At 33.6% G+C, this 14,334-nt stretch overlaps 2 protein-coding genes across 2 annotated transcripts in view; one reads left to right on the top strand and one right to left on the bottom strand.

The window, feature by feature from the left end:
• LOC143551976 (serine/threonine-protein kinase GRIK2-like) overlaps nucleotides 1-14,334 on the top strand; it is a 233,707-nt gene that overhangs the window by 200,279 nt on the left and 19,094 nt on the right. The window lies entirely within an intron of this gene.
• Nucleotides 1,451-14,025, bottom strand: LOC143551977 (uncharacterized). The gene is made up of 5 exons (XM_077042303.1): nucleotides 13,974-14,025; nucleotides 12,486-12,617; nucleotides 10,841-10,923; nucleotides 10,674-10,738; nucleotides 1,451-2,123 (listed from the first exon to the last, which is right to left on the bottom strand). Exons 1-5 carry the CDS (start codon nucleotides 14,023-14,025, stop codon nucleotides 1,451-1,453), a joined length of 1,005 nt encoding a protein of 334 aa, XP_076898418.1.

The raw sequence follows: 14,334 nt of genomic DNA, 5'->3' as shown, positions 1-14,334 counted from the left end.
ACACTAATTATTTAATAAAATTGATTCTTTTGGACAAAAAAGTGTTTTTGGTCAACCCAAGCCGAAGTTTGACTGTTGACCTGTTACCCGATTTGCAGGTTAGTGGAGTTGCTTTTGATTCATATTATTCGCCTGCAACTTCAGAAGATGAATCTGAAAATGCAGTATATAGATTTGACTCAGTTGTTCAGGTACTCAAATAAAAATAATTTTGACCCCTTTATGTACGAATGGCTCGATACGGGTTGCGTTTATCTCAAGCGGGTCAAATGAATAATATTGCGACCCGCCTGATATGTTTTCTTCAAATATTTGTTTAATGCATACAACCTTGTAATTTGTTTAATTTTTTATTTATTTAAAAGGAGGTTTGCGGGTCAACCTGGCCCGCCTGATTTGTATTCTACAAATATTAATAATACAAACCATAAAGTTTATGCAACCCTAGCCATTATTTTATCTGCAGGATTCACAGCTATTATTTAGGGCCTTGCAATGGATGAACTTGTAGTGACTAGTGCCACCTCGTCGTCCACCTGGCGGGTCCCTCATGCATTATTATATCTGCAGTCAACTCACTAAGACAGTGTGATCCCTGCACAAAAGACTTCCCTAAGCGTGCATCATTGTGGCTCACCGTGTCCATTCCGAACCATTGTCCGGTGTAATATTCTCTCTTCAGTCTACCTTCCAGCTCAGGTTTAAAATCAGAATCTTTTTAATCCATTATAGTATTGATTTTATAATTTGTGTTTGTGTAATTTGTTATGTTTTGGGCTGATTTTGACAGTGTTTCTAACCAAGTGTAAGAATAACTGGTTATGGGCTTATGGGCCTTTAGCTACCATATTATGCATTACTGATTGCCAGATGGAAGCCCAAAAACTTGACACACAACTGAACACGACACTAATTTTCACTTATTGACACGAAGATGACTTAATTAATATGACTGTTTATTACATTTCAATTTTATTTTATTTTATTTTATTTTTTGCACATTACTTCTCAAAATTGCAAATTTGCAGTTAAATGTATGTTTAAACTACATATACAGTCATATCATGATAAATCTATGCTTTGCAATATCATCTAAATAATAAGTAAATGGGTTAAAGAGGTGTATCTAAAACATACAAGAACTCATTTAAACAAAAGCTTAGAAAAGTAAAGATCAACATAAAAAAAAACTGACATGTAAATGTAAGAGTGTACTCTAAACCTAAAGTAGTAGCTATGAATCTTATGTTAGATCAGAAGCATGTAAAAAATTCACACCACATTAAGCAAAGAATTTAACACACACGAAACCAATAAACCAAAGCATATCAAAACCATAAACATCCATAAACAAGAACTCAAAAACAGTATCTAGGTAGGGTTCATTCAGCATGCACATTCAACATTAATGGATCCTTGAATGTTAACTAACTATCAAAATAAAAGAATCCTAAAACTTGGGCAGTATCTCTCCTGATCCTCCGGCATGATGCTGGAACATAAACCCGGCCGGAACATTATGAGCGGGCATTTGATCAAACACGGAAGACGACTGCGGCCTGTTGATCATCATTAACTCGTCGGCCCGGGTCAAGACCTTCCTCCTCAACTCGACCAGGGACCACAAGAAGAGCTCCAACTCCCCCTGGTCCATCCCCTCGGTGGGCCCCTCAAACCACGGCAGACCGCTGGTGGACGGGATCAACTCCCTCCGCTTCTTCTCGGCCTCGAGTTCCCGCGAAACCTCGGTGTAATGCTCGTTGAACTCTTGAGCCGGTGGCAGGGGTGGAGGAGAATAGTGGGCGGTGGTGTTGTTTTGTAGATAACGGTCGACTACGGCCTCAACTTTGGGGTGGGCGAAAGCGAAAACCCTACCGCCGGGAGAAGTGACAAGAATGGCGACTTGGGCTCCGGTCAAGATACAAAGCTCGGCGGCTTTCTTGAAGAGTCCGGTACGGCGTTTCGAGAAGGTCACTTGACGGCTGTTGGCTTCTTCGATCTTCTTTATCTCAATTTTTTTACGCCCTTTCGTTATCTTCTTGCTAACACTACTCAGGTTTACCATGGTCGTCGTCGTCGGTCGGTGATTGATTTGATGATAATAATATTGTGTGTGCGTCGATCTTGAAACAATGTGTATTACTTATAAACAAAATATCATATGAGATATTTACCTTAATTAAATCACCGTCCTTAATTTTGGTAAGAGTTATTTTAGTACCTGCGATTTGTTTAATTACGTAACTTTGCTACCGCTTTTGAATTTATTGCAAATGGTTACTTCACTTTTCTAAAACTTGTAATTTTAGTACTTTTTTCTAACTCCGTCTATTTTGTCCGTTAAATCAGGGGTACTTTGATAATTTCGTTATTTTCTTTGTTTTTTCCTTTTCATTTAAGTTAATGGCCTAATGGAAGCATTTTCAGAATACACCGTCGCTTCAATATAATATATCTGAAATTTTAAACGCATCACTTCTATACAACAAATTTGAATCACCACACCTTAATTGTTCGTCCGAAGCGCAACAGTCGATCTCAAAAATATGTAAATATTGTAAACAAATAACGAGACTATTTATAAACAAATGTCATATCAATTACAGTGATATTTACCTTAATTAAATGACCGTTGATTCGTCCTTAATTCTGGTAATAATATTTTTTTAGTAAAGTGCCAAAATCGCTTTCAGGGTTTGGTCAATAAAGCGATTCTCATTCAAAAAGTTTATTTGTTGCATCTAAACCATCAGAGTTCTCACTTCTTGCCAATTACATTCAAATCGTTAACTTCGTTAATTTTTATAGTTAAGTTAAAGGCAAAGTTGCCTTTTTACATGTTTTTTTTTTGTTGTTGCATTTTGGGCCCACACTACTCTCTTTCTTCTCCGTTACCATCCTCTCTTCTTCAATACATATTCCTTTCAAATGGATTCTTCCCCAAACCCATCTTCAACCCTTGATTTTTGCACCCAAAATCATTCACCAACCCCAAATCTATTCACCATTAATATCCCGAAATCTCTTACGCTGCAAAATCGTTCGAATAATCTCACCAAAACATTCTAGTCTCCAACCACCACCAAGAACTACCCCACCATCTATGTTCTTCACCTGCAAACGAGTTTGGTCATCAATAATGGTGCGTTATTCTGTTCTGGCGGTGGCGTCTGAACCATCACTAATGGTGTGATTTGGGGTTTCGAGCAAGATCTAGGGTTTTGGTGGTAGTGGCGGTTTCCGGCGGCAGCGGTGGGTAGGAGTTTCAAGAGGAGGCGGTGGATTCCGGCAGAGTTGGGTTAGCTAGGTTGCTTTTAATCGTCAAATTGGGTGTGATTGCCGGAAAACCGAGTCGAAATGGTGGATGTGTTATCTGACGGCTGTAAGGGGAGAGCGAGAAAGAGTGAAAAAAGAGATACGACGCTGTCGGTGGTGGTGGAGGCCTGCGGTGGTGCAGTAATGGTGGTGGCCATCAGTCATTGTGACTGGTTGTATAATACGTATATAAAAGTTTTCTTTTAAACATTAATTTATAATTTTTGTAAAAGGACCAAAATGTCCCTACATATCTCATGAAAAGACAACTTTACCCATGAGTTAACGATGAAAATTAACGGAGTTGACGTTTTGGATGTAATTTGCAAAAAGTGGGAAACCTCAATGGTTGAAATGCAAAAATAAACTTTTTGGACGAAAATCGCATTATTGACCAAACCTCAAGAACGATTTTGGCACTTTACTCATCTTTTTTTGATCGATTGGAACAATTTGTGAGCGGGGTTGTTAAAATATGACCGTTATTTGGTAATGCAAGAAGATAGGTAACTTGGTTTAAAAGTTACAAGAGTGCCTAACTTAAAAAAAGTTAAGTTTGAAGTTATGAATATAATCACACGGTTATTAGAACATGTGTTTTGGTTTGAAAAGTTAAAGCATTATGTCATTGTCACGTAGTCAATGAGCTTAATTTAACTAACAAATCCAGAAAACAAGTGTTATGAATCAAATTGATTAACCAAGATATCAAGAAAAAAAAACTTATTGGTTAAAATGGGGTGGACCCTACAAAAGAAGCCCTCTATGGCGCTACCCGACTACCCAATTGGCAAGAAGAAAGGCATGCCAATGACTCCCCCCTTCACAAATCTAAACTTTTTTTGTTTGAAGTTGGTTAAATGGCGATGTGGCAGATGGGTAGCGAAACCCCCCCCCCCCCCCCCGCCTACTTGTTTTTAGAAACAATGCTCTTAAATGACTAAAAACATCCTCGAGAGAGACGTTGAAAAACATTATTAGATGCTCTTAGGAAAAAACAACGCTTTCAAATGAGAACAGTGACTAAAAATCTCATCAAAAGACATGGAAGCTTAGACGCTCTTAGAAAATATAATCTTAAATGAGTACCGCGACTAAAATTGTCCTTACGAAGGACACGGGAAAAAATTTATGGAGGCTTCAAATAAGAACCTTGACTACAAATGGCATGAGAAAATAATTTAAGATGCTCATGCTATTAAAAGAATCGGGTCAAGAACCATCCAGCAACACTTTGTCCACACCACCACACTACACTATACCCTTCGTCTTTAGCAAGAACATGTTCTTGTCCCTGCTACCAGAAAGAAGGACCCAACGTAGCTGAGCCGGGTCCAAGAAGAAGAAGATCAACATAACCATAACCCAAATAGAGGAACCTGAACCAAGCCTCTGCGAGCTTAAGATATGCAGACGCCAACTACTTTGGTTCTTGGACGCAACAGTCATCTTATCATTGACTCCCTCGTTGACCATTATCTAAAATCCACCTATTATAATAAAGTAAAATAATTGTGGACACTTGTTATCTTTTGGTTCATTCTCATAATTTTTTTCACTCCAAAACTAAAATCTTAATTAACCCTAATATATGTAATAGATCAATAATTATTCAATTTCCTTTTATACTCTATTTATTTGATACCTATACATTTTTATAAAAATAAATATTAACATATTCTTTTACTATATATTCCAAAATACTTGGTGAAATCCAAAAACCAACACAAACCATGTTTGTCAAAGATTGAAAAGAATATAATTTCAAACGTTATCATTAACATATTGTACTATGTATATTGTAGGAGTTTGTAAAGAAAAATAAAACTCGAATATGCTTTCATTTTACAAAGTTATTTTTTTAATTATTAAATAAAAATTATACGCTTAAAAGTCGATCCATTTTTTTAAAATCAATCAATTTATTTATTATTATTATTATTATTGTAAATTGTCATATAAATTTATAAATTATAAATATATACTTTAAATCTATCCATTCATTTTTTGGTTAATTTAGTAAACTATATATATGTTAAAATATAAGGATAGTATATACCAATCAATTTCATAAAACAAAGTTTATCATATTTAATTTCTTAGTCTTTTTTTTTCAAGGATTGTTCCGGGTTTTTTTGTGAAACTTAAATTTGATTTTTATGGGTCAAAAGTTGGTAAACAGATTGTTTGGTACAAGTTAACTAAATTTAGGATCAAAATTTGTTACAGGTCAAAAATAGGAAATCTGAATATGCAAATAGATTTATAATCAAATTTGTTACGGGTTCAAAATGCTAACTTAAAAATGTCAAACGGATGAAAGTTAGAATTTTAAACATGATTCGGGGTTTCAGAATTATTTTCAAGAGCATTTTTGGAAATAATCAAAAGGTTCGGAATTTGGCAAATTGACTATTTTTCCCTCGACTATTAAAATCTAAGAAAATATTGCGAACACTTTCAACATGCCACCCCCAGACCTATCAACGCTTCTAGCTTTTATCAAATTTGAAATATTTGTGTAAGCATTAACGTTTCCTTCAATGGTGATCAGAACGTTGTATGGGAAACATGTCATGCAAAACTATACTCAAATGAAGCAAAATATTCACAAAATTGAATGAATTAACATATTATTTTTTATGTTGTCATTATGACAAAGTCAAGAAGCTCCCTGAAACTCATCAAAATCTTTTTCATGGTGTAGCTCAGAAAAACATAGTTCATGAAGAACATCCGTCGTTACAATTTAATGTTCTCCTTTCCTTCGATGGGTGTTAAATTGATAAATATATCAATATAGATAACACTTATTTTGTATTTAGGCTGAGTGGTTAGAATTACTATTGTATGAAAAGTCTTATTCCTGAAATTGGTTAATAACCAAAATTCTTTCAATTATACATATATGACACTGAGAATGGAATTTTCAATAGAAAAAGCGTTATCGGATATATTTCTGCACGTGCATTTTTTTACTAAATTCATTTAAAAAAAAGGAATATTTGTTTTAAATAATCCCAACTATGGCCTATTGGTAAATATCGGTCCCAACTTTACACTTGCCTGCTGACCGTCCCAACTATTGATGTATTTGTTTTTTAACAGGCTGCGACTAATGGATGTTAACTCCGTTAGTGATTTGCTGACGTGGACATTCTTCTCCGGCCGCATCACGCCGGAAACTTGCCGGAAACCTGCAACTCGCCTCCATTCTCCCTAATATCGTTACACCATCTCTCTCTATCTTTCCCTCATTCAAAACCTAACCGACGTGCCGCCGTTGTTGTCTCCGGCGAAGTCCACCCTCGTCAATCGTGCACCATTCGAGGTAATTCACATCATTCAACTCGTTTTTATCCTCTAAACAAAAGCCCTATGCTTATTTTGTAAATCGTGTAACATTGATTTCAAATTTTTGAAAATAAAATCGGGTTTTGTATATAGGGATTGTCCATGAAAGAAGATGAAATCTACTTCATTTTCTAATTTCCGATGTCTTTTGAAGAGGAAGGAAGACGGTGTGACGATATTAGGTACGTGTTACACCCTTAGTAAAAACAATAAGCTATCATGCATGATCTTTACCACTGCTTTACATAATCAAATAGCTAAAACCTTAAAACGAATAACATGCTATGATTTGGTTCAAATTATGGTACGTGTTACACCCTTAGTTAATATATATACTTATGTAATTAACAGGTCATAGCCTCGCTCGGTCCGATTATATATATATCACACAAGCTTCTTGACTCGGCTCTACAACAACATGCATGACATGACGTTTCATTTAATTTTTTCAACATTGAAATATTCACATAATTACTTTTGGTTACGTACATATAATATTAAATGACCACAGTTGGACTCAGAGAGAGAGAGAGAGAGATTAATGCTTGGTGTACATATCCAAATATAAACAGAGGCAAAGCGTGTTAATCCGGCCATTTGTGACTCTTTAATTCCCATTCTTGTTGTTGGTTGTTAGCTTGGATCAATTCTTTCTTTTACTAAAAACAATAAGAAATGTGTTACACGCATTAGTAACTTGTTATTTATGTATTTATTATATATAATATTTCGCACGTTATTACTATATTATTTTGTTAGGAATTAAGTGTTACTTATAATTATAAGTTGATATAGAAAGTGTTACAAAGATGTTGAATGTTGAACCAATTAATGTGTTGGTTAATTGTTTTGAAAGAAAGAAAAATTGTGTTGAATCAATTTCTTTGTCACATCTTTAAATAGCTAGCTACAGGTCTTACTTTTGGTTACGTATGTCTGTATAAATAGAGATGCATATAACACCAACTGATCTTATACACACACTTTCAATCAAGTAAAAACATCTAAAGGAAAGTAAGAAATACTAGGATTATGGTTTCATCCTCGTCAAAGATAACTAACCCTACAAGTAAGTGTGATTAATTTATCATCTTGACTAAATCTAGATGAATAAGGTTTTATGTTTTTGACCATATGTAAGGATATAATCAACACGTGGTATCAGAGCATACGCTGATTATATCGATTCGATCATAAAATTTGTTTCTTTATCAATGGATGAATCACTTTATGAACTCATGAGATTTTTTGGTAATTGATTTATCAGTTTAGATGAAAAAGATATTAACGAATTTCTTGATGGCTTGATTCTAAATCTTCAATTGAATCAAATAAGTTTCATGAATTTCTGATATCAAATATTTAATTTTATTATGTATTTTACAATTATCAACCGACTAATATCTATGGCCTAGATAAGTTTTCTTGACTTTATGGATTCTTGGTAATTATGAATTTCTTTAGGCTATTAGTGTTCCACTAACTGTAATTTATCCAGGTAACTATTACTCAAGCCTGAAAGGGAAGTATGTATGCAATCCTTTGTTTTGCGTGGAATTTAGTTTTTCGTATTATTACAAATTTAATATGTGAAGCGAGTTAACTAAGCTTTCGCATAAGTTGAGTTGCCATTTGAATCAAAATTTGTGACTTCTTTGTGGCCTTTTATATTGTTAATAATTAATTTGGCAAATACATGGATCATGAATTAAAATTTAGCATGAAATTATTATTATTATTATTATTATTATTATTATTATTATTATTATTTCATGATCAATTTGCATACCCATTGAGGAAATCAAATAGTGAATTAAATTCCATAATGGTTTTGCTAAGTCTATTAATTTTCACATGGAGTTTCCGTATGGATGGTTTGCATAACTAATGAATTAATTTCATATAAGTTTGTTGAAGTATTAATTTGAAAAATTGTTTTATTGTATACTTAAATTCTATTTACTCTTGGCCCAACTTACTTCCACTACTTATTTAAGTATTTTTAACTTATGTAGTGAATTATTTACTTACTTTCATACATAATAATTTTGTGTTTTACCTATGTACATTCTTAAAATCCATATAATTTATTAGGGTTAAGTTTAAATAAGAAGTTTGATTTTCCTAAGAAGGCTAGAAAGGAGGGTATTTTAGTCTAATACTTTAATATCAAAACTCACTTAAATTAATTTCAAAAACCCAATTACATCTTCACTCATCTCTTACAACCACCACCACTCCACCGCCCACCGCCACCACAACCGTCACCCACCGCCACCACCTCGCCGGAAAAGTCCGAAAAAACACAATGGAAAAAAAACACAATGATAAAAACACAATTGTATGACACAATATAAATAACACAATAGAAAAAACACGATGAAAGAAAAAACACAATGAAAAATACTATTATATAACACAATTCGGTAAACATAATTTGTAAAAAACCCACTAATTTTTTTTAATTTTTATATTACAATATGGTACTCATATAAAAAATAAAAAGACACTCGTTATTATGGTGAATTTGTTTTTCAATAAAAACGTCGTAAAAAAAAGTTATGGACGTTTTAAAATGATGAGGGAATTTGGCATGTGCATTGCATATGGAGAAAGAAAGTCAACAAATGTGTTATTTCTTTTATGCCCTTTACCTTGTGTTCACACTTGATTTCCCCATAAACTAATCTCAACCCTCCATATTCAAAATCAATGGACAAGATTACTTCTTATCCTTCCTACAAAAAAATATAATTCCTATTATAACTTAACCCTAATTTAGCATATGCCATATTTAATTTCATATGACATGAATTACGCTTTTGTGTGGCACCCCATGAGTTACTAACCTTTCTCATGTATTTATTTATTTATCTTTATAAATCCTATGCATAATTTTCGCATAGTGTTTATATGAAATCATATAATATTTGCATGCCTTGTTTTATTTCGAATGGTTTTATTTTCACACAAATGTTCGAAACTTGTGGCCAAATTTTCGAATAGCCTAATTTACAAATGGTCAAAGGTTTCGTACGGCTCACCTTTTGAATGGCCGAACTATGTTTTAAATTAAACTTGCAAATAACCAAAGTTTTCACATAGAATAAACTTAAATATGGCGTAAACTTCCTTGCGTCGCAACTTTTGAGTAACTTAAATTATGTATGCCAATTACTTTCGGGTGTCCTACTTTTGCGAATGGCCTAAAATTTTTGTATGACGATAATTTACGGATGACCGAACCTTTGAATGGTCTTGCTTTCTCATGAAAGTTTAACTAACGTATAAAACTATAACCTTTGCATATTTTTTTTGTCTAAGTTTGAATCATACATTAAAACATCCGTATATAATGGAAATATCAATAAAAGTTAAATGATTGAACCAACGGGATATCATTTGGTTTGACATTGAAGTTTAACCTTACCATTGTATGCAATTATGTGTGTTGTTAAAACAATATAAACCCAACGGCTACTTGTTTTGATGATACATATGGAGAATTGCCAGCCTAATTTACATAAATATTTCATTTCTTGGTCAAAGGTATTATGATATATTTATGTGCTTTACTTTATTATTTACGTATGCTCATAATACATGAGTTTTGTCAAATCTAAAGCAAAACCAAAGTTCATGTACATTAAGTCTGTCTATTATATATGTTCATAATATGTAAATTTGGTCAAAGCACAAGCCGAGCCGAGCTTGTTTAATAAGTAGGCACAAGCCGAGCTTTACTTATCGACAATCTTATTTAGGATGGCAAACTTTAGTCATTGTATTTAGGAGCGTAAACTTTATTTTCAACAATCATTTCTGCAACATGAAACAAAAGCACAAATTCAGTTTTTGTTTCTTTTTTTATTCAAAATCACAACTTTTTTTTAAGAAAATTTAATTAGATATTAACCTTGCAGAGCATTGTAACCATAGTTGGTTTAAAAAAAAAAACTTGATGTGACGAGTTTTCTGAGCCACAGTCACCATAAACCAAGAACTTGCAAGCCACCATGACCTGCTCGAGCTCAATATTAAGCATCTGGTTAAACTGAGACTCGTCAACCTGTTTGCGAACAATTAAACAATAAATTTTAAACAAATAGTAGTTTAAACTTTGGAGCCTCTTAACATTTTTAAACTTTCTAGCATGTAGAAAAAGTCAAACTTTGGCCCGTCTAACTGAAAATCCGAGACCAGAAACATAACAGTAATTAGTTTTAATATCAAGACAAGAAATGGCTGCATAATCTTCATGTACATGTGAGTCAAAATTACTCAATTATAGAGTCTGCATAAGGATATATATTTGTGCCTTATAATATGGTTTTTGTTTTATTTTTTTGGTCTATTTATATGGTCTTATAATGTGGGCCAAAATTACCAAAGAAGAAACGAATTAGGGTAAAGGTATTTTTAGATCATTTATTTGAATGCTGTTGTGCTATTAACATGTGTATTTTAGGCTTTAAAACTTGCAAAACTCTTTTTAAGTTTCAACTTTCAAACTTTGAACATTGTCTATTGTCATCATAAATGGCAAAATAAAAAAAATAATAATAATTTAAATAAAAATTAGAGTCCTGTACAAGTACAAAATGTTTGTTAAGTAAAACTGCAATTATAGGTCCTGAAGATGTTAACCAAGAATATAAAGTACCAAAATCCATCATCATAGTTCACTCTCTACATCAAACTTTGTACTTTCTGTGTTGAAAATATCTTTGGTTGCCTACTTAAAGACTGCTATGTCCCATCGGTTGTATTTGTCACGTAAAAAGTGTCTCCTGCTTTCCCATTTTCAGCTGATATATCTGCTCTTTTTATGCACAAACTAATCTCCCAAAATATCCTGTTATATAAAACAAAAGTCCAGCATGATCTTCTGCCTACGACCAAATGTAAATGTTATTGAATTAATTCATGTATCATGTATTCTGATAGAACCCCGAAATTAGATTGATTAAAATAAACACGAACAAGGATAGTTGACCCGATTCGAGATGGGCTAGTCTCCGGTTAGCCGATTCGAGATGGCAATTCTCCAAATACAATGTTAACAAACCCAAATATTTTTAATATATAAAACATGCATATCCTATAATCCAGAACCAGCACATATATATAAACTTAATTGCCTAATAAACGCTGCATTTATTTTTAAACCTTAGCTCTTCATCTCCCGACTACCCTTATTCCTCATTAACTGCATTGACCCATTTGATTTAACCTCTTGACCCACTCATATTGATCTGGGTATGTATCATATTCATATGTATAAGTTTGTAAGTTATAACTATACCTCAATCGCTCTTCGTTAAGGCACTTCATGACTCGCACACGTTCTGCTTCCAGGCTTATACGAATTCCCTCAACATGTCGAAAATAATATTCCTAGGGCATTTAGATAGAAATATTAATTTTCTAAATAATATCCCATATGAATTTATGAACAGACATATTAATGAAATTATGTGCATAATGACATGTAGTATACCTGATAATCTTCCATCTTCCCAGCATGGATTGTGCAAACCGTATCAAATAAAAGCCTTGCCTGGTAATCACCGTGTAATCTTTCTAAACACAATCCAACACACTAACCTCCAGCCTACGCTCGAATCAGCAAGCATGATCTGATGTAACCCCCTCTCTCTTGAGCGTTTTCCAGCATGTTGAGATCATTCTAACTAACTTAAAAATTCATAAATGATATTATTATTACTATTACTCATACATGCAAACGCACACCGACCCTTGAGCCAAACCATGAGCCGAACCAACCCCGGCTCGAGCTCGGCTCGTTTATAAACCAAACGGAACCGGCTCAGCTCGTTTTACGAGCTCTTTCCAAGCTTTTCTCAAGCGAACTTCAAGCGAGCCACGAGCCGCGAACTTTTTGCACTTGCAGTTTCTCCTTCTGACTCCACCTGCCATAGCGTCATCTAATCATATTCATTATAACATTTTACTATAACCAGTTAATTATGTATGCATAAAGATATCTAAGACAGAAGTTGGAAAGTGATAACAAAAGTTGTAGGTGATTTTAAACGAACCAATTAGCCCACCAATGAACCGAGCTTACCTTGGCTTGTTACAAAGCGAGTCAGCTAGGCTTGTTTACAAACTGAGTAGGCTTGAGTCATTTACAAACTGACCGGCTCGGCTTGTTTATCTTAACAAGCTGAAATGTTGATCTAGGGCTTCCTCACAAAAAGTTCAAGCCAACTCGCCTTTTTATATAATACAAAAAATAAATCTTATTATCATACATACCTAAAAAACTGCAATTTTTATAATTTATATGTATTAATATTTAGGTTATAATTCATAGATATTAAAACTTGTGATTAAATTTAAACGAGCCAGCTAAACGAGTTTAAAGCAGTGTGAAAAAGCTGTTCATTCTGATTTATGATAATTAAATTTTGAAAAGCATAGCATTTGACTTTTAAAGTCAACCCAGCAGAACTTAAAGGCAGTGTGAAAGAGCTGTTTCTCCTGTTTTATAATAACTAAACTTGAAAAACATAATATTTGACTTTTAAAATCAAACCTGCAGAACTTAAAAGCAGTGTGAAATTAATATGAAGCCCTTGGAGGTTGGGTAAAAAAAGAACGTGTTGAAAAATTGGGTTCAGCTATGAGATACTGTGGTGACTTATGAATGAAAGCTTGGTGTGTTACCTTAACGTAAACTGCACCTGGTGGTAGCAAACAACCATCCACACTGCAAACTGCCAATATATATTAATCACGTGGAACAGGTTCAATATCATTTTGCATAGTCCTGACCCATGACGAGGATGTCTTTGCTTTGATTCCTCAGTTTTTTCGTTGTTGGAATAACAAGCGGATATCAACACAAATATGTGTCAGTTAATTGGTATTCGGGTGTGAACGGGTCGGTTTTAATCGGTAATCAGACTATGTGTTTGGGCTTTATAATGGATTGCATAATTGGACAAAACTGAAAATATTTTTCATATAACAAATTGATTCATCTGTCAATATATATATATATATATATATGCCAATATAATCTGATACATATATGTGAAAACTGCACCAATATGCACATTTTAGGCATTACTAACTTGCATAAATCTATTCACATAGTTTTGTGTTTCAAGAGTTGTAAAACTCTTAATTTACAACTTATCTCTAATATACATTACATTATGTATAATTTAATTTGTTTCATGGAATCATATTTTTTTTTATCACTAATCGTTTCTTGTTTATATGGATGGAAGGTCAAACTTATTTAGGGGGAGATCATGTGGTACTGGAATTACCACTAGGGACATTAAACCCGACTGACGTTGGTGCCTCGACATCAGCTGCCATTCCTACAGATGATGGTATGTTTCCTAAGAATTATCGTATGTATTAAGTAGGGCCTATTTAGTTAATTCAATAAGATCCTGAAGTGTGTGATGCAAGCACATAAATGAACCACTTATCAACATTTGTAAGTACACTTAACTCCCCAAACCCTTTAGCTGGTGCAGAAGCCCCTAAAGCACCACCATAATTTCCACTATAATAATACATGTGTTTTGACTTTTGAATTACAAAACAACAAAAGAAAACTATATTCCATTGTATATTATCAAATGGGCAATAACTAGTACTTCACCCATCCCATGAACGGGA

This window comes from Bidens hawaiensis, unplaced genomic scaffold, assembly GCF_021521415.1.
Source record: "Bidens hawaiensis isolate Kalapana, Puna unplaced genomic scaffold, B.hawaiensis_p1.1 tig00016746_1, whole genome shotgun sequence".
Taxonomy (NCBI): Eukaryota; Viridiplantae; Streptophyta; class Magnoliopsida; order Asterales; family Asteraceae; genus Bidens; species Bidens hawaiensis.
This window is presented reverse-complemented; position numbering and strand designations above follow the sequence as displayed.

Excerpts from the sequence above, each read along its gene's own strand:
- LOC143551977 (XM_077042303.1), bottom strand. The coding sequence starts at position 14,025 with ATGGCAGCTGATGTCGAGGCACCAACGTCAGTCGGGTTTAATGTCCCT. Across the intron at positions 12,618-13,973 it reads CGGGTTTAATGTCCCTAGTG|ATGACGCTATGGCAGGTGGA; the intron begins GTAATTCCAGTA and ends GAATATGATTAG. Across the intron at positions 2,124-10,673 it reads CAGGTCATGGTGGCTTGCAA|ATCGACGCACACACAATATT; the intron begins GTTCTTGGTTTA and ends CATTGTTTCAAG.